Source organism: Camponotus vicinus, unplaced genomic scaffold (genome assembly GCF_025532165.1).
Source record: "Camponotus vicinus isolate PSW18456_S1 unplaced genomic scaffold, iyCamVici1.0 SCAF_2, whole genome shotgun sequence".
In the NCBI taxonomy this organism is placed as follows: Eukaryota; Metazoa; Arthropoda; class Insecta; order Hymenoptera; family Formicidae; genus Camponotus; species Camponotus vicinus.
Window position 1 is genome coordinate 6,313,720 of NW_028141956.1, and position 21,436 is coordinate 6,335,155.

At 30.8% G+C, this 21,436-nt stretch overlaps 3 protein-coding genes and 2 long non-coding RNA genes across 14 annotated transcripts in view; 2 read left to right on the forward strand and 3 right to left on the reverse strand.

Annotated features, from left to right (window-relative positions):
• The window catches only part of Clc-a (chloride channel protein 2), a 31,850-nt gene extending 30,029 nt beyond the window's left edge, over positions 1-1,821 (forward strand). For all 8 annotated transcript variants that reach the window (XM_083092438.1, XM_083092436.1, XM_083092440.1 and 5 more), the window contains one exon: positions 11-1,821. In XM_083092438.1, the coding sequence (XP_082948564.1) occupies positions 11-187 (177 nt within the window). In that variant the 3' untranslated portion in view covers positions 188-1,821. The remainder of the gene's footprint in view (positions 1-10) is intronic.
• Positions 1,796-7,595, reverse strand: LOC145967490 (carotenoid isomerooxygenase-like). Of its 3 annotated transcripts, none has more exons than XM_083092444.1 (11): positions 7,377-7,595; positions 5,203-5,330; positions 4,838-5,094; positions 4,610-4,756; positions 4,276-4,420; positions 3,958-4,108; positions 3,496-3,725; positions 3,228-3,410; positions 2,694-3,128; positions 2,475-2,573; positions 1,796-2,393 (listed from the first exon to the last, which is right to left on the reverse strand). In XM_083092444.1, the coding sequence occupies exons 2-11, from the start codon at positions 5,317-5,319 to the stop codon at positions 2,223-2,225; spliced, it is 1,935 nt and encodes a 644-aa protein (XP_082948570.1). In that variant the 5' UTR covers positions 5,320-5,330; positions 7,377-7,595; the 3' UTR covers positions 1,796-2,222. The 3 variants fall into 3 exon arrangements, with proteins under 3 accessions (XP_082948570.1, XP_082948568.1, XP_082948571.1); XM_083092442.1 differs by having other exon boundaries at positions 5,203-5,333; XM_083092445.1 differs by lacking the exon at positions 7,377-7,595 and having other exon boundaries at positions 5,203-5,427.
• Positions 7,596-8,735: 1,140 nt separating this feature from the next.
• Positions 8,736-12,759, reverse strand: LOC145967492 (carotenoid isomerooxygenase-like). Its single transcript, XM_083092447.1, has 10 exons — positions 12,136-12,759; positions 11,771-12,027; positions 11,543-11,689; positions 11,208-11,352; positions 10,903-11,053; positions 10,440-10,669; positions 10,172-10,354; positions 9,634-10,068; positions 9,415-9,513; positions 8,736-9,333 (listed from the first exon to the last, which is right to left on the reverse strand). Exons 1-10 carry the CDS (start codon positions 12,250-12,252, stop codon positions 9,163-9,165), a joined length of 1,935 nt encoding a protein of 644 aa, XP_082948573.1. The 5' UTR covers positions 12,253-12,759; the 3' UTR covers positions 8,736-9,162.
• Positions 12,760-16,432: 3,673 nt separating this feature from the next.
• Positions 16,433-17,340, reverse strand: LOC145966327 (uncharacterized). The gene is made up of 2 exons (XR_014437025.1): positions 17,035-17,340; positions 16,433-16,659 (listed from the first exon to the last, which is right to left on the reverse strand). It is a non-coding gene; the product is annotated as an uncharacterized LOC145966327 (long non-coding RNA).
• A 3,188-nt stretch (positions 17,341-20,528) lies between these two features.
• Positions 20,529-21,436, forward strand: LOC145966733 (uncharacterized). Its single transcript, XR_014437143.1, has 2 exons — positions 20,529-20,834; positions 21,210-21,436. It is a non-coding gene; the product is annotated as an uncharacterized LOC145966733 (long non-coding RNA).

Consider the following 21,436-nt stretch of genomic DNA (forward strand, 5'->3'; position numbering starts at 1 on the left):
CATTTTGTAGCTGAGAAAATCTATTGAAGACGCGAACGCCGGGATTCTACCAATGCATCCCGAGTCGCATATTGCCGAATCGATCTCTAGCCTGGCAAAGAGCGAAACGGATACAGAGAGTAATAAGAACATCAATGCGATGAATTCCATAGGTTCCGTAGACTGCGAGAAAGTGGATAAAGTTTAAAAGAGCCGAACCGAGATAAGTGAAAACTTTGTGATAGCCACGTCGTTTCACGATGTGGCCTGAATAATGCGAGAACTGTCTTATTAATCCTTATTCTCTTCCTGTCGTGATTATTCGTACGATTAAAGCAATGGACCTAAAGGTGTACCCCTATAACGATATTAAATTTTAAATACTTCTCTCTCGTACTTAAATCTAAAGTGAACAAAATATCGAGAAAGTTTCAAGAAAAGATGCGAGTGTACGAAATAGTATTAAATAGGTGACACATCTGAAAATTTTATTTTATTCTAACATAATATCAAATGATAATGATTAACTGACATGATTGCAGGGCATTTTTCACATTCGCAATTGTAAATTATTTTTATTGAATAAATTCAAAATTAGATTTCTTGATAAACGATTTACATAGAAAGGAATATTATGGAGAGAGAACTTATATTTTTCCGTTATATTTAATTAAGTAATTGTAAGATAATATACGCGCATACATACATATATATATATATTCAAATATGACATATGAAAATTCAGAAAATCAATCACTCCATTGATATGTGATAATAATGTCCGACATATTTGTTAAATTATAATCAACACAACAAATGAATCGCGCCTTTTGTCAAACACCAATTATAACGAGTCGTATTCGGACTTGTCAAATCTTAGTTGAAGATTCAAGCTAAGAATATATGTTTAGGAATATGCTGTGAATCACAAATCTATTGTTATGTAAGACAAGTTTCATTTTTTTCAAATGCAAGAGTCTCGGCCGAGCGAAAGTGATTCAAAGTGCCAAATGCAATGCAACACTGCACTTTCTTCCGGGACATGAAATGCATAATTTATATTGCGAACCAATGTTAATTTTACTTGTAAGATTATTCAGGAATTTTATGCCAATGCTCCCTTAGCTAGAAATTTTTTGACCATGGTTGTGCCAGACTATTATTTATTAATATAATTGTTAATTAATGTTATTTATAAGGTAAAATCATTGAATTATAGATCAAACTTGGTAAGGAAAAACAACACAATTCTCTTTCATTTGTACGCAATACTTACGTAATATAGAAACAATCGAGAAGAATGTTTTAACTACCTATTGGATTTATTCTAAGAGTAATTTTTTAACTTGCATTTATTCTTGTAGAATACAATTATTCAACTTGCGGAAATCAAGCGCGTGAATTTTATTTCTTATTAAAAATCCAATTAGCGTGTGAAAATTTGTAGAATATAATCCTACAAATTTTCAAGGAATTTTAAGATTATATTCTAAAGTATTTCAAGTTTCAGCATTTCATGTATATCAGAATGAATATTTTTCTCATAATTCGTTATTAGACAATTAGAACATTAGATAAATATTATATATGTAGCAAAGTTATCATTCTACTAATTTTGCATAACAAAGACAATGTGTCATTTTATCGATATTTCTTACTATTATAATTAGATTTTATTTTGGCGATATTTAATGCATGTTTTACATTCCATTGGACAAATTTCTCACTTCATTAGATTGTACATTACGTCGCATCGTCGCGTTATACGCGATGACACTGTTTGCCATTGTAAATACACTATACGCATTATGAGAAAACATTAAATAATTTATTACATCCATATATATTCAATAATATTGTATATATATTAGATACCACTTTCCTAAATATTAAAAATCACCAAAGAAGAAGTTCTTTCAAAATGTATACGATATTATTACATGATTGTCGGTGTATAAGATGAAGAATAATATTAGAATAAGATTCGACTATAAATTTGATGAGACCTTTGTTTTATTTCAAGTTACGTTTATTAATTTTTTCACATACATATAGATTATATTTGATACTCATTTTATATACATATCTTACTTTCGGAAAGATAATCCCATTTACAAGCACAAATAAAAACAATTTGTCACGACTTTCAATACTTTAATAATGATAGAAAATTTGATCATTTTCGGAGTCTTTTAATTAAACAACATTCTATGTGTTTAATCGATAATTTTCTTTATATTTGATTACTTGTCCAGACTGAACCAACCGTGCAAACATTTAGGCACTGGTCCAGGTGTATCGAAAGTAACTCTTGCGATTTCCGTAAATGTCACAGCATCCAAGATTAACAGACCGACGCGAGTCTCCTTTTCCGCCCATACCATAGAGCTTACAATCACACCGTCATCCTCGTTCTGGATAGAAAAAGCAAGAGAGAATAAAATAATGGAACTATTTTTATTTTTTTCCGTATAAAGAAAGCTCATAGATGATACCTTTCCGTTCGGATTCGGCACAAAAATTGGTTCGCTTGGATAAACACCCTTTTCCTGCCACATTTTCTTGGTCTTTTGGAAAGTATCGACCTTTATCAGCTACAAGTCAAATTAATTTTTATACTGAATAAAAATAGTTCGCACATCTCCCTCGTCGTGCTTTAATTGTAAAAGAGATTAAAACATAGTATACTTTAGAAATTCGAGGAATGTACTAACCGTTCCAGGATTGTCCATGTCCATGTCACAGGAAATCGCGTAAAAGTACCGGTACTCTTTACCAAGATGGAAATCTGCATTAATTCGCGGAGTTTCGCAACCTACGTCGCAAAGAAGTTCCGGCTTTACGAAAATCTTGCCATCGAGAAGAAGGTGAGCAACTGGCTTCTTTTGTAGAGCACTTCTGTGCTCATCTCGCCAGTATCTGGATTTGTCACTATTCTCGATGTTGTCTGCACCATCAACGATCTCGAGGTTTGTGTTATGATCGATACTGATTATATCCTGGAATAACTGTAAGCTCTGATGCACCGTTTTAATTGTAATGAGATTGTAGTCCGATGTTGTGTCAGAATGCACTTCTCTCATCGGAAGTACGAAACGCAGCGGCCTAGCGCGAAACAATCTGCCAAAATCGGCGTCTCCGTGCATGTTCTAATCATAATTCATTAGTAGAAGAGAGTGATTTGAAAATTAAATTTATTAGTGTTACGTGAAAAATGCTTTCCTGGGAGAAAATATGCAAATACCTACCTTCAACGCATCAATATACATATATTCCAATATCTTCGCATCCCGATAACAGCATATGTCAAGCACGACGTATTCTCCATCGCGGGTCTCGAACTGATTGATTATGTGAAAATAAAAAAATGTCTCCGCGACGAAAGTTCTCACTACTTGACCCGTTTTCCTCGAGATAATATGAATAATCGTCTAATAATCAAAATTAAATATATTTAAATCTTCTTTTGTTAATAATATAATTAATTACAATTTTTTTACCAATATGAAAACATACGCTTTCATTCTCGTGCCATTTGAAACAATTTATCATCGGTTCTTTTTTTAAGTGAGTGATCATCATTCCGATGAAGGACATAGTCAGCGGTTGTTCCACAATGATGAAGTAATTGTCGGTGATGCCAAAAGTGTGCATGTATGATGGATTCAACAGCCATCTGCTTGGTGCACTGGCAACGATTGTTGCTTGATCGAACATGGACAATTCTTTCTCCTTTCCGGAATCGTCTAGAGAATTGTTCAAATTATAGGATTCAAATATTTGACTCAACAATAATATGTCTCTTCAGTCTGTCCCTTTTTCTAAGAATTTAAGGAAAGCAATTAAATTTATAAAATTCTCTCCCCAATAAGAAATTAATTTTTCGCGATTACTGATTTCGACTGAAGCGGACTCTACAAATCTTTTTCGTCCAGAAATAGTGTGTCCTCCACTTATTTATACAAAAAAATATCTTACCAGTAGTGACGCGATTAGGATAGAAGCATACGACATTGTATCGAGGTCCAAATGGAGTTATACTCATTCCTACATTATAAACTCTACCATCGGCCATAATATGAGGATGTGCGGTATGATTTACAATATTAATACATTTCGATATGTTTACCTGCGAATGAACAAAATATAGTTCTTATGAAAAAAAAATTTATTTTTTATTAAACTATAACTTATTTTATTTTATTTTATTAAGAAATAAATAATATTCTACTATTAATAATAAAATTAATATAAATTATATTTATGAGATTAATATAAACATTTGAATGTTTTTACCTTGCCCGTTGTTTCTAAAGTCTTCGGATCAATTCTGTGCATCACTGGTGCTTCCGTAAACGTGTAATATTCATCACCGAAGGGATACACCGAGATCATGGAATTGTCCAATATCTTATCATCTGATTTGAATACAGCGGCTACCCTGAAAAATCAGAGAGAAGAAAGAAGATACTTTAAAGGAAAAATTTTATAATAAGAGAAAAAATACAGAATTTATATAAAGCACTGCGAGAAATCAAAAAATAATTTTCTCCAGATTAATTGTTTGATATCTATGTTTTAATCAGAATTAATTTTACTTTTTTTCTTTCTTTTTCTGTTTCTCTTTCACCTTTGAAAAATACTGTGACAAGGATCCGGGGTCGCGCAAGTACCGAACTCGGTAAGAACTATTCTCTGTGCGGCCGTGTTTCTTTTATATACTTCGGTTTGGACGAACCGTCGTTGATAGGTGACATTTCCGTTCGCAATATGAAATCTGTGAAATTTATTCGTGTATCAATTAATGTCGTCATCCATTCAAAGTCCTTACTATGTTATACTTTAGGATAAAGCGTACTTATGCAATAGGGCTGAACTGTCGAACAGATGCTGATAATGGTATTCGCCCACTTTCAGATTACCCGGACCATTCCGCAACAAGGTGCCCGTCAACCACTCGGGGATGCTGCCGGTGATTTCGCTCGATCGAAGAGGCTGAATCACCTCCTCTTGGCAGCTCCTCATCCACACCGAAGAGTCGCAATTGGCATAATAATATGTGTTATGATCGCCTGTCATGTCATCAACCGGCACGTCATTTTCCTGTTCATCATGCTATGAAATGAAGTAATATTAACAGGCATAAGTTAATTTTACATTTTTTTATAAGTTTACTTATTTGTGATAATTTTGTCACGTATCTAATAGTTTTCAAAAACTTACGTGAAATTCAGTTTGCAGTAATTTTCCACATTTTGTATGCTCAAAATTATCCAACACGTTTGACGTATGAGATAATGATCCATTGAGTGGTGTTATAAGATTATTAATACACTCCATTTTCGAAATCTCTTCTTTCGTACAACAGATTAAATTTGTGTATTTAATAAAAGTTATTATCAAATTGTACTAATTAAAATTGTATTAATTATACAATTTTATATTTTCTCTATCTTCTATATTTAACTTAATATTTATTTCAATTTAACTTTTACTTTTAGAGTTTTATATATTTAATTTTCATGTAACAAAATATGTATTTCGGTTACACGCCTTTCTCCTTCTCATCTACGATAACGTTATGATCGCCGATTGCGATATGAGCAGCCTCAAAATCGAGGACAATATTTGATATTCTTCTGTGTGTAAAATCTATCCTTTGCGTTCCGATAACAAATGACATTATGACGCACGGATTTGACTTTAAAAACGACGCTATCGCTTTGACATTGCTTTAATCAGCAATTTAATTAGCAACATAGAATGATTGAAGCTTCTAATTGGCTCGTTCAAGTGTGTTACTTGTCCGGATTGTATTCACGTGGAAAACTATGAACATGTGAGTGCAGGTCAAATGCATGACATAATTTTTCAACTGTATTAATATTAAAAGAAATTTTTCTTTTGTATTGATATTAAAAAAATATGTAAACTCGAAAGAAGAATATATAATATAAATAAGAATATATATATATATATATATATATATATATATGAATAAAGAATATAAAAATTATGCAAAAATTATATAAAAATTATATTACGTAATAGTTATTTACACACAGGGTATTATTTTGCAATAATATTAATTTTTTTTTCAGAAAAGCAGAAATCTTTTGTTAGAAAACAGAAACAATTGTATATATTTTATATCAACAAAGAAAATATATTACGTTTTTTTTCTTAATATTTTAAATGACTAACAATATATTAAAGCGTAAAATTTAATGCAAATTTTTTATATGTAAATCTATTGCACTCATCATTATACACTCAGAATTTCCTTCTTTTAATTTGTATCTATATTATATTCCATATGTTTTATGTGCATAAATAAATAAATAAATAACTAAGTATATATATATATATATATATATATATATATATATATATGTGTGTATGTATATGTTTATGAAATGTGAAATATAAAAAAAAATACTTGAATACTGAGTATTATAGTCGTTTTTTATATAATTCCATCAAATTAAATTATAAATTCTTGACATATAAATTTATTGCATATTATAATACTCATTAAATACTCATTGTTACACACACACGATCTCATTTTCTTAATATTCATCCGCATATAAATATAATATATACATATAAATATAATACAACATAACAAATACAATATAACATATATGTGGATACATAAACGTATATACATATGTATTTTGTCTCACACATTTTATATTTGGTACATTTATATGCGGATGAATATTAAAAGAATGAGATTGTGTATATGTGTGTGTGTATAATAATGAGCGTAATAAATTTACATGTCAAGAATTTATAATTTAATTTTGATAAAATTATTTAAAATATATTAGAAACGAACATAATAGTCTTCATTTATGTTTTTCTTATATTTGATTAATTTGATTAAATATTTACTAAAAAGGGGTAGGGGTGAAAAAATTAAATCATATTGATTTTTAAATTTTAAATGTTAAAATTTAATCAAATTAATTTTATAATTACTTATATTTTTTATCAGTTTATCCTTTCTAATTATGAAGACAATATAACACAATCATAAATTTAATTAATGCTATACAAAATGCTTTATGTAGTATCATTGTTTTTAACTTTACAAATTTTTTTTAGTTATACGGAATAAGATAACAAAGTTTGCTTAACGGCACATTACGGCACAAACTTATGTCAATTTATTAAAAAAAAGTTGAACTCGATTGGGACAAAGTACGGGGCTAATAAAAATTTTATTTTTTTAATTTTCTCGAATATAGTTCAAATTATTGTGCTGCGGTTTGCGGCACAAATTAGCACAAACGTAGCACACAGTGCAGCACAATTAATAAAAACACGAAATTCAAAAAGTGCGGGGCTAATTTTACACAGCTAGATACTTTCTTTTTTTTCTCTTTTACCTTTGCTCTGCAACGGAGAGGAGATTAGCTTGCAATGTAATCTCCGAGGTTTTTTTCAACAGACTGAGTTTATCTCGTTCTACGTAAATATAAAGTAACGTTTCACGAACTACAACAGTGACAGTGTCACGCCCGGCACTATTTTTCTTAAATAAAAAAATGATCGAGAATTTGTCGGTCGAACCGATTCTTGTCGATACTCGAGACAGATTGCTCGCATTCCATTAGCCATGAATGTCGAAACATTTAAAGAAAAATATGTGACGACCTTAATGACGAAGCGCTTCTCACTCTTGTGATAACTTAATAGATTATTTCTCAATTATAATCACTTCGAGCTAAGAATATATGTATATGGATATACTATAAATCACAAATCTATTATTATACAAGGTAAGTTTCTTGTTTTTCAAATGCAAAAGTCTTGACCGAAAGAAAATGACTCAAAGTGCCAAATGCAGCGCACTACTGCACTTTCTTCCGGGACATGAAATGCATAATTTACATTGCGAACCAATGTTAATTTTACATGTAAGATTATTCAGGAATTTCATGTCAATGCTCCCATAGCTAGAAATTTTCTGACCAAGATTGTGCCATACTATTATTTATTAATTGTTAATTAATGTTAATTGTTATTGTTAATTGTTAATTAATGTTAATTGTTATTGTTAATTGTTAATTATTGTTAATTGTTATTGTTAAATAATGTTATTTAAGAATAAATCACTGAGTTTATAGATCAAACTTGGTGAGAAACTACAACACAATTATCTTTCATTCGTACGCGATACTTACATAATGTAGAAACAATCGAGAAGAATGTTTTAACTATCTATTGGATTTATTATAAGAGTAATTTTTTTTAACTTGCATTTATTCTTGTAGAATACAATTATTCAACTTGCGGAAATCAAGCGCGTGAATTTTGATGTAATTTACTTCTTATTAAAAATCCAATTAGCATGTGAAAATTTGTAGAATATAATCTTACAAATTTTCAAGGAATTTTAAGATTATATTCTAAATATTATATTCTATTTCAAGTTTCAGCATTTCATGTATATCAGAATGAATATTTTTCTCGTAATTCGTTATTAGACAATTAGAACATTAGATAAATATTATGTATGTTGCAAAGTTATCATTCTAGTAATTTTGCATAATAGAGACAATGTGTCATTTTATTGATATTTCTTACTATTATAATTAGATTTTATTTTGGCGATATTTAATGCATGTTTTACATTCCATTGGACAAATTTCTCACTTCATTAGATTGTACATTACGTCGCATCGTCGCGTTATACGCGATGACACTGTTTGCCATTGTAAATACACTATACGCATTATGAGAAAACATTAAATAATTTATTACATCCATATATATTCAATAATATTGTATATATATTAGATACCACTTTCCTAAATATTAAAAATCACCAAAGAAGAAGTTCTTTCAAAATGTATACGATATTATTACATGATTGTCGGTGTATAAGATGAAGAATAATATTAGAATAAAATTCGACTATAAATTTGATGAGACCTTTGTTTTATTTCAAGTTACGTTTATTAATTTTTTCACATACATATAGATTATATTTGATACTCATTTTATATACATATCTTACTTTCGGAAAGATAATCCCATTTACAAGCACAAATAAAAACAATTTGTCACGACTTTCAATACTTTAATAATGATAGAAAATTTGATCATTTTCGGAGTCTTTTAATTAAACAACATTCTATGTGTTTAATCGATAATTTTCTTTATATTTGATTACTTGTCCAGACTGAACCAACCGTGCAAACATTTAGGCACTGGTCCAGGTGTATCGAAAGTAACTCTTGCGATTTCCGTAAATGTCACAGCATCCAAGATTAACAGACCGACGCGAGTCTCCTTTTCCGCCCATACCATAGAGCTTACAATCACACCGTCATCCTCGTTCTGGATAGAAAAAGCAAGAGAGAATAAAATAATGGAACTATTTTTATTTTTTTCCGTATAAAGAAAGCTCATAGATGATACCTTTCCGTTCGGATTCGGCACAAAAATTGGTTCGCTTGGATAAACACCCTTTTCCTGCCACATTTTCTTGGTCTTTTGGAAAGTATCGACCTTTATCAGCTACAAGTCAAATTAATTTTTATACTGAATAAAAATAGTTCGCACATCTCCCTCGTCGTGCTTTAATTGTAAAAGAGATTAAAACATAGTATACTTTAGAAATTCGAGGAATGTACTAACCGTTCCAGGATTGTCCATGTCCATGTCACAGGAAATCGCGTAAAAGTACCGGTACTCTTTACCAAGATGGAAATCTGCATTAATTCGCGGAGTTTCGCAACCTACGTCGCAAAGAAGTTCCGGCTTTACGAAAATCTTGCCATCGAGAAGAAGGTGAGCAACTGGCTTCTTTTGTAGAGCACTTCTGTGCTCATCTCGCCAGTATCTGGATTTGTCACTATTCTCGATGTTGTCTGCACCATCAACGATCTCGAGGTTTGTGTTATGATCGATACTGATTATATCCTGGAATAACTGTAAGCTCTGATGCACCGTTTTAATTGTAATGAGATTGTAGTCCGATGTTGTGTCAGAATGCACTTCTCTCATCGGAAGTACGAAACGCAGCGGCCTAGCGCGAAACAATCTGCCAAAATCGGCGTCTCCGTGCATGTTCTAATCATAATTCATTAGTAGAAGAGAGTGATTTGAAAATTAAATTTATTAGTGTTACGTGAAAAACGCTTTCCTGGCAATATGCAAATATGCAAATGCCTACCTTCATCGCATCAATATACATATACTCCAACATCTTCGGATCCCGATAACAGCATATGTCGAGTACGACGTACTCCCCATCGCGGGTTTCGAATTGATTGATTATGTGAAGATAAAAAAATGTCTCCGCGACGAAAGTTCTCACTAGTTGACCCGTTTTCCTCGAGATAATATGAATAAGCGTCTAATAATCAAAATTAAATATATTTAAATCTTCTTTTGTTAATAATATAATTAATTACAATTTTTTTATCAATATGAAAACATACGCTTTCATTCTCGTGCCATTTGAAACAATTTATCATCGGTTCTTTTTTTATGTGATTGATCGTCATTCCAATGAAGGAGATAGCCAGCGGTTGTTCCACAATGATGAAGTAATTGTCGGTGATGCCAAAAGTGTGCATGTACGAAGGATTCAACAGCCATCTGCTTGGTATACTGGCCACGATTGTTGCTTGATCGAACATGGACAATTCTTTCTCCTCTCCGGAATCGTCTAGAGAATTGTTCAAATTATAAGATTTAAATATTTGACTCAATAATAATATCTCTCTTCAGTCTCTTTTTTTAAGAATTTAAGGAAAGTAATTAAATTTAAAATTATAAAATTCTCTCCTCAATAAGAAATTAATTTTTCGCGATTACTGATTTCGATTGCAGTTGACTCTACAAATCTTTTTCAGCCAGAAATAGTGTGACCTTTACTTACTTATACAAAAAATATCTTACCGATATCGACGCGATTAGGATAGAAGCATACGACATTGTATCGAGGTCCAAATGGAGTTATACTCATTCCTACATTATAAACTCTACCATCGGCCATAATATGAGGATGTGAAGTATGATTTACAATATTAACATATTTCGATATGTTGACCTGTGAACGAAAAAGAAAATATTTATGAAAAAAAAATTTATTTTTTATTAAACTACAGTTTATTTTATTTTATTTTATTAAAAAATAAATAATATTTTACTAATAATAATAGAATTAATTTGTAAAATTAATATAAATATTTGAATATTTTTACCCTGTCCATTGTTTCTAAAGTCTTCGGATCAATTCTATGCATCACTGGTGCTTCCGCGAACGTGTAATATTCATCACCGAAGGGATACACCGAGATCATGGAATTGTCCGATATCTCATCATCTGATTTGAATACGGCAGCTACTCTGAAAAATCAGAGACAAGAGAGAAGATATTTTAAAAGAAAAATTTTATAATTAGAAAAAAATACGTAATTTATATAAATCACTGCGAGAAATCAAAAAATAATTTTCTCTACAGATTAATTTTCTGATATCTATGTTTTAATCAGAATTAATTTTACTTTTTTTTTTTCTTTTTCTTTTTCTCTTTCACCTTTGAAAAATACTGTAACAAGGGTCCGGCGTCGCGCAAGTACCGAACTCGGTAAAAACTATCCTCTGTGCAGCCATGTTTCTTTTATATACTTCGGTTTGGACGAACCGTCGTTGATAGGTGACATTTCCGTTCGCAATATGAAATCTGTGAAATTTATTCGTGTATCAATTAATGTCGTCATCCATTCAAAGTCCTTACTATGTTATACTTTAGGATAAAGCGTACTTATGCAATAGGGCTGAACTGTCGAACAGATGCTGATAATGGTATTCGCCCACTTTCAGATTACCCGGACCATTCCGCAACAAGGTGCCCGTCAACCACTCGGGGATGCTGCCGGTGATTTCGCTCGATCGAAGAGGCTGAATCACCTCCTCTTGGCAGCTCCTCATCCACACCGAAGAGTCGCAATTGGCATAGTAATATGTGTTATGATCGCCTGTCATGTCATCAACCGGCACGTCATTTTCCTGTTCATCATGCTATGAAATGAAGTAATATTAACAGGCATAAGTTAATTTTACATTTTTTTATAAGTTTACTTATTTGTGATAATTTTGTCACGTATCTAATAGTTTTCAAAAACTTACGTGAAATTCAGTTTGCAGTAATTTTCCATACTTTGTATGCTCAAAATTATCCAAGACGTTTGACGTATGAAGTAATGATCCATCGAGTGGTGTTATAAGATTATTAACATACTCCATTTTTGAAATCTTTTCTTTCGTACGACCGATTAAATTTGTATATGTAATAGAAATTATTATCAAATTGTACTTATTAATTGTACTCTTCCAAATTTAACATTGATTTTAATTTAACATCAAACTTTTACTTTCACAGCCACATATCTTAATATTGAATCACTTTTTTTATTCAACAATATATGTAACATCGATTTTTATTTACTTGCGGAAAAAAGCTGCACTAATCATTATTGCACATTTAAAGTCGGACTTTGTTTTAAAATTCATATGGTATTACGAAAGATACGCACACACAATTTTTAATTTTTATATATTTAATTTTCATGTAAAAACATATGTATTTCGGTTATACGCTTTCTTCCTCCTCATCTACGATAACGTTATGATCAATCGCCGATTCCGATACAAGGGGCCTCAAAATCGAGAAAAGTATTTGATATAGTCTTATGTGTGTAAAATCCATCCTTCGCGACGAACATCTCGATAACGAATGGCATCGCGACGCATGGATTTGTGACCTTAAAAGCGACGCTATCACTTTGACATTGCTTTAATCCAATTTAATCATCAACATAGGTTGATTGAAGACTCTAATTGGCTCACTCAAGTGCGTCACTTGCCCGGATTATCGTGTTCACGTGGAAAACGACGAACACGTGAATGCAGGTCGAATGCATAATTTTTCTCCTGCATTAATATTTAACAAATTTTTCTCTTGTATTAATGTTAAAAGAAATATGTAAACTCGAGAGAAGGAATATATAAAATTGTGATAAATATTATATAAAAATTATATTACATGAAAGTTATCGTATTATACATATAATTGTTATTTACACTCGGGGTATTATTTTGCGATAATATTAATTAAATTTTTTTCAGAAAAACCGGAAATCTTTTGTTAGAAAACAGAAACAATTGTATATATTTTATATCAACGAAGAAAATATATTACGTTTTTTTCTCAATATTTTAAATAACTCTAACAATATATTATGGCGTAAAATTTAATGTAAATTTTTTATATGTAAATCTATTGCACTCATCATTATACATAAAAAATTTCATTTTTTTAATCTGTACCCATATTACATTCCATGTGTTTTATGTGTATAAACAAATAAATAAATATATATATATGCGTATATATTTATGAAAAATATGAAATATAATAAACATAAATAAATACTCAGTATTACTCAGTATTAGTATTACTCAGTATTACTCAGTATTAGTATTACTCAGTATTAGTCGTTTCTTATATATTTTAAATAATTCCATCAAGTTAAATTATAAATTCTTGACGTGTAAATTTATTGCGCTCGTTGTTGCACATACATACATTGTTGCACACATGCAATCTCATTCTCTTAATATTCATTCGCATATAAAAATACCAAATACAATGTAACATATATGTGATTACATAAACGTATATACATATGTATTTTGTACATGTATGTATATATTCTTACACATATTATATTTATATGCGGATTATATTTATATGTGGATGAATATTAAAAGAATAAGATTGTGTATATACAGGGTGTCCGATTCGTGAGGGACCAAACGAAAAGTGATGATAGATTGGGTCAAACTAAGAAGAAAAGTCCTCTACCATTTTGCAAAATTCGCAATAATTATTAAGTAATAAGCAAAAATGTCCCGGCGCATGAGAAGCGGTAAACCGCTTGTAGTGTGATTATTAAGTGATCAAACGAAAAGTGGTGATAGATTGGGTCAAACTGAAAAGAAAAGTTCTCTACCATATTGCAAAATTCGCAATAATTATTAAGTTATAGGCAAAAATGTCTCAGAGTTTAAGAAGCGGTAGACAGATCGCGAGTCGGACATCCTGTATATGTGTGTATAATAATAAGCGCAATAAATTTACATGTCAAGAATTTATAATTTAATTTAGATGAAATTATTCAAAATTTATTAGAAACGAACATAATATTCTTCATTCATGTTCTTCGCATTTCATATTTCATAATTTGTAATAGATATTGAATTATCTCTCATTAATAGATATTTCATAACTTGTGAGATATTGAATAATTGTCTAATTTTTTCATTATACATATAAGTAATATTAATATAATATAAATTATATAAATAATATTTTGTTTAATTCATTATATAATTCATTATATAATTCATTATTTAATTCATTATATAATTTAATTATATAAATAATATTTATATAAATACAAATTGTAACAAAATCGATAATTATGATAAAAATTTCTCTGTCAATCGATAATTATGTCGATAATAATGATTGTAAATTTTTTATTTTACCGACCGTTGTACGCTCATTGTGCAGCAGACAATGCACAGAGGGCATTATAATTTGTATATTTTTGTTCGTTACCATCTTTAAATTTCTTATTCTCCTTCGGAAGTGAGTATACAACGAAGTTTAATAAGAGCTCTACGAATGCATATTATTATATATATATGCATATTGTAAAACACCTACCAGTTATAAATATTTACTTAAGATTATTTATACCATTACAAGTAAGAATGCTTGTTTTCTTTCATAACAATTATGACAATAAGCAGAATTACGTCAATGACTAAATAATTTTGAGAATATGATTAGCATCTCTTGTAATGCAATAATTATTTCCAAATCACTAAAAACAACAAAAATAGAATAGTGAATAGGTTTCTTTGAACTTTGATTTGTTTTTAGACTGTGTTTGCTATCGAGTCTTTTCTTTGCTATTGTTTAACGACATTTAGCAGTACGTTAAACCAAGTTGTTGTCGAACAGAATAAATTAGAGTAGCGTGACATATCTTGTGTCGTAATGCATTTTTAATCGGACATTTATTTATTTGAAGGATCCTTTGGAGGAAGAATTAATTATCGATTGATCCTCCATCACAAAGCATGTGACTTGTTTTTTGTATCGAATATACTTTTTGCCCTTTCTTTGCACTTGACACGTGTAGAAAAATACATGCGATATAAACAGACTAAAATTGTGATCGATTGTAATCATTATAATTGTATATAGATGTTTTCGCAACAAATTTTGTACACAATAAAAAGTGGAATTTCGAATTTTATATGTCACGGACGCGCGTAAAATGTCACGCAAATTCTAATTAATTGTTTGTATAAACATAATCTTGGAAAAAGATTCGTGATACGAGCAGACCGGCATCGTGTCAAAATTATATTTGTTTTAAAATTTTTAGATAATGTTATAAAGAAATATCTCATAATTTTTTTTCAACATGCACGATGGATATAGAAGCTCTTTTCTTTAATTGGATTTATTTTTGGAAACAAATGCAGTTGCTGTGCTCGATGTGAAGTTTTCATCTCTTTTTGTTTTTTATAGGAAACGGATTTTTGATGTTGCACCACGAAGATGCCAAGATGCCGCCTGATTTTCAGCACTTTGAACATTTCAACAAGATTTCAAAAACTAACGATGATTCCTTCCCTGGACGTAATCGGCTTTGTGAGACATTGGCATAATCATAAAAAGGAATAAGATGATTTAGTTCGCTCAGCACACTAGCCAAAATTATTTATGGTATGTTATTTATTTATATTTTAGCAGTTTAAAATCGTAGTTTCTTTTTGCTAGAATAATCCTTTACTTTACTTGTGATCGCAAAGAAAAAGAAAATAACTATAAATGCAAAAAAATCGAATGAAAAAAGTATAACTGATAGAGACTTTTAATTCTTTAACCAACATGCAATCAAACTTTTTTTTACATAAATTTATATTTATTTGCTTAGATCCATATGTTTATCGAAAAATCTGCAATTAAAATTTAGAATTACAGAATATATGGTACATAGATGTAAAGCGTTTAATTAATCGTATATACCTATTCACATATATACAGGGTGAATTTTAATGGTTGTGTCAATCTTTTTATCATGCGGGAGATTACCGATTGCAATTTTAACAAATTGATCGATACATAGATGTCAGTTAATTGGATCGACCGTATCGAAGGCCGAAATATAATGTGTACAATTAAAGCAAGTTAAAAGCTGAAATTATATAGTATGGATTTATTATTATTGTTAAAGCTACGCACTTATTATTATTATTATTATTATTATTAAAAAAATTAATAAATATAAGACTCGAAATATAAAATTAACAAAACAGTTATAATGGCAATACGAGTCTAGTGTCGATGTTATAACACATTTATTTATATTACAATCAAATAAATATTGATATTAAAGCATACAAAGAGAGGATAGCGAACGTTTCGACCCTATTTTTGGGTCATCTTCAGCGCGAAAGTATATAATAAAAGATAATATAATAACAATGTGTTTTATATCGGAGTCTGTTACAAAGGTTGCTGTTTAAAGCGATAATAAATGTCTCGGTATCTCATTATCTTGACGATGCCTACGTAAAAACAAAGGACAAAAGTAAAATAAGTTAAATAAATAATGTAATTAATATGAACAAAGAAAGAAAAAGTACTAAATTAAACATGAAATTATGAGATTGGAATGTTAATTTATTAAAAATGATCTAAATATAAACTGAACATAAAGTCAAAGAAATAAATAAATAAGTTATAAATAAGTTAAATAAATAATATGACTAATATGAACATAGAAAGAAAAAAGTACTAAGAATTACATGAAAATTACGAGATTGAAATTATTTTAATGTCAATTTATTAAAAATGATCTAAATAAACTGAACATATAGTCAAGAAATAAAAATTAAAAGGTTAAACAGATAAGAAGTTAAAACTACGGAAATAAGACTTACTTCCAGGCATCGAAGATAATGACGCGCCGAGGAGATGAATAAAGACAACTTAACATCTCCGAAGACAAAGATCGACTCGTCTTTAACGGATAAATGTGACTTATATATAAACGGTAAAGAGAGTCAAATAATGTATAAATGTACACATACGCAAAGTCGCAGACCTATTTGTTATGATAGAAACTGTGTTAAATTTTTGGCAAGTTGTTGACAATATTTAAATAAATTTCTGGTAAACGTTCAGTATCCGTTTGCAAATTGAGACCATTTTTTTGCCTCTTGATATATAGCATTTCGGAGATCAATCTTTTACTCAAATATAGTTCTCGATCCAAAACCTGAACGCCATCCCAATCAAAAGTATGATCAAAACCAACCCTGTGATTCGTGATGACTGATTGAGAATTAGTGTTATGTCTAATGTGGCTGCGATGTTCGTTGATTCTGGTATGCAGTTGTCTGCAAGTTTGTCCAACGTAGGACGCATCGCAATCCATGCAGTTCAATTTGTATATGACGTTCAAAGAATTGGAAGTAGGAAGAGGATCCTTATGAGCCCTGATGAAGTTTTTCATTTTATTGATACTGTAATATGAGAGTCGAACATCCAAATCCTTAACGATATGTTTAAAACGCCCGGAGATTGAAGGAACGTATGGTATCGTGAAATAAGTAATGTGATCATTTGTGTTTATGACCTGGGTATTATTCACTAAGGAATTTGGTTTGAAAAGGTGTTTCTTAAGGCGGTCAACACATGTGTGGAAAATAAAATTTAAAGGGTATCCATTGCTTAAAAGGATGTTGATAGCCAATTTAATATTCTTATAATGGAAAACAGGGTGAGACAAGCGGAAAACCTTGTCTATTAAACCAATTACTGTGCCTCTTTTTTGGCAGAGAGGATGTTGAGATAAGAAGTGTAGGTATCTACCGGAAAAGGTATCTTTACGGTACCAGTCAAAAATTATAAAATTATTGTCGGAAATTAAAGTCACATCTAAAAAGTTAATTTTATTGTCTACAGCAATTTCCATTGTGAATTGTAGACGAGGATGGAAAGAATTGAAAGTGTCCAGAGTATCTTTAAAAAAAGAAGGAGGAATGGCTAACAGAACATCATCAACATACCTTAAATAAAAGGGGGGAGTAAATTTTAAGAAAAGAAGTGCTTTGTTTTCCAAATCCTGCAACACTATGTCAGCTACAATAGGAGACAAGGGGGAGCCCATGGGCGTGCCAAAGGATTGCTTGTAAGTGATGTCGTTAAAGGTAAAAAAGGATGAATCCAACACAAACTTAACTGCTAAAAGGAATTCATTGCATGGTATGTCACAGTTTGGCGAGATATTACTCCATCTGGAAGAAACGCTGTCAATAATCAGATCTGTTGGCACGTTAGTAAAAAGAGAAATTACATCCAGCGAAACTAATCTGAATTTGTTGTCGAGGTATGTATTAGACAGTTTTTTAACCACATCACAACTGTTGGAGACATGGCTGTGAGAAACCGGAAAACTCTTAATCATGATCTTATGCAAATATATGGCTAAAAAGTACAAAGGACTGTTTATGGATGAAACAATTATTCTAAATGGACAGTTCGGTTTGTGGATTTTGGGTAAACCGTAAGCTCTCGGTAAATTACCATCACTGTAATAAAGTGACTTGTAAGTGGAAGCTGAGATGAAATTCGACTTCCTCCATCTCGTTAGAATTTCACGTAAACTATTTGTTAACTTCTTGACAGGGCTTCTTCCAACCACCATGTACGTGTCAGTGTCCATCAAAAGATTTTCGACTTCTCTAACATATTTGTCTTTGTCTAAAGCAACTGTGACATTACCTTTGTCTGCACGAGTCAAAATTAGGTTTTTGTTGCTGTTAAGAAACTTTTTTGTAGCTAATGTAAGTCTATTCAGAGTCTCATCAAGTTCGTCTCTTTTAACTGAGTAAGAAGGTAAATTGTTGATAGTGTTCAACGATCGACTCCGAATAGCTGATTGACTGACCGCAGGAAGTTTTCTTATGTTATTTTCAAAACTCTTGATGAACTCCATTGTTAGCATGTCATTGTTCTGTGTAGGAAGACTGAAATTCTCGCCCAGCTGTAACAAGGATTGTATATTCTTCGGGATGGTAATGGACGATAAATTAACAAACCATTTTTTGTTAATGTCACAAAGGGAATAGTGGTTGTTGATAAACGACCCAGAATCAACTTTGATCTCAATAATGTCATCGGAATGAAGGGCCGGTTCCGGAGGTTTAAAGGAGAACTTCATATTATTTAGGTTTCCAAAATTCCCAGACGTAGAAGAAAAGCTACAAAAATAATGTATGGTTTCTAACTTTTGGAGAAAGGCATTACGCCTAGATCGTAGAGAGGCAAATTTCTTGTTGAGTCTCTCTCGTTGGTTACAAAAAAAGGAAAACAATGGTCCCGCTTGTTTAGAAAAGAAAGAATTGCAAACGGACACAGGAACGCGAGAATACATAACTTTAGAGATTTTGTAAATCTGAGTGCGCGCGAATCCAGATAAAGAAAAACAGTCATTAATTTCAATACGTAATAGTTTTTTTGTAAACGCATGTTTGAAGAGTTTAAATTTCTTAACAGATCTAGGATGTGTGAAATTTTTAAACGTCTTAAAGCAGTTATCTATGTGTGGCGGAGTGACATTATACATAATACAATTACGCAAAAACTCAATCTTGACCTTACAGTTAATAATTAATTTCTGATATTTAATCCATTTCTTAAAGGACAAGACCGCTTCATCACCAAACGTAAATTTAATACTATTGAAGAACGAGTAGGAACGCATTATTGCAGCCAGCGTTTAAATTACAAAAATTAATAAATATAGATACCTACACTTCTTATCTCAACATCCTCTCTGCCAAAAAAGAGGCACAGTAATTGGTTTAATAGACAAGGTTTTCCGCTTGTCTCACCCTGTTTTCCATTATAAGAATATTAAATTGGCTATCAACATCCTTTTAAGCAATGGATACCCTTTAAATTTTATTTTCCACACATGTGTTGACCGCCTTAAGAAACACCTTTTCAAACCAAATTCCTTAGTGAATAATACCCAGGTCATAAACACAAATGATCACATTACTTATTTCACGATACCATACGTTCCTTCAATCTCCGGGCGTTTTAAACATATCGTTAAGGATTTGGATGTTCGACTCTCATATTACAGTATCAATAAAATGAAAAACTTCATCAGGGCTCATAAGGATCCTCTTCCTACTTCCAATTCTTTGAACGTCATATACAAATTGAACTGCATGGATTGCGATGCGTCCTACGTTGGACAAACTTGCAGACAACTGCATACCAGAATCAACGAACATCGCAGCCACATTAGACATAACACTAATTCTCAATCAGTCATCACGAATCACAGGGTTGGTTTTGATCATACTTTTGATTGGGATGGCGTTCAGGTTTTGGATCGAGAACTATATTTGAGTAAAAGATTGATCTCCGAAATGCTATATATCAAGAGGCAAAAAAATGGTCTCAATTTGCAAACGGATACTGAACGTTTACCAGAAATTTATTTAAATATTGTCAACAACTTGCCAAAAATTTAACACAGTTTCTATCATAACAAATAGGTCTGCGACTTTGCGTATGTGTACATTTATACATTATTTGACTCTCTTTACCGTTTATATATAAGTCACATTTATCCGTTAAAGACGAGTCGATCTTTGTCTTCGGAGATGTTAAGTTGTCTTTATTCATCTCCTCGGCGCGTCATTATCTTCGATGCCTGGAAGTAAGTCTTATTTCCGTAGTTTTAACTTCTTATCTGTTTAACCTTTTAATTTTTATTTCTTGACTATATGTTCAGTTTATTTAGATCATTTTTAATAAATTGACATTAAAATAATTTCAATCTCGTAATTTTCATGTAATTCTTAGTACTTTTTTCTTTCTATGTTCATATTAGTCATATTATTTATTTAACTTATTTATAACTTATTTATTTATTTCTTTGACTTTATGTTCAGTTTATATTTAGATCATTTTTAATAAATTAACATTCCAATCTCATAATTTCATGTTTAATTTAGTACTTTTTCTTTCTTTGTTCATATTAATTACATTATTTATTTAACTTATTTTACTTTTGTCCTTTGTTTTTACGTAGGCATCGTCAAGATAATGAGATACCGAGACATTTATTATCGCTTTAAACAGCAACCTTTGTAACAGACTCCGATATAAAACACATTGTTATTATATTATCTTTTATTATATACTTTCGCGCTGAAGATGACCCAAAAATAGGGTCGAAACGTTCGCTATCCTCTCTTTGTATGCTTTAATATCAATATTTATTTGATTGTAATATAAATAAATGTGTTATAACATCGA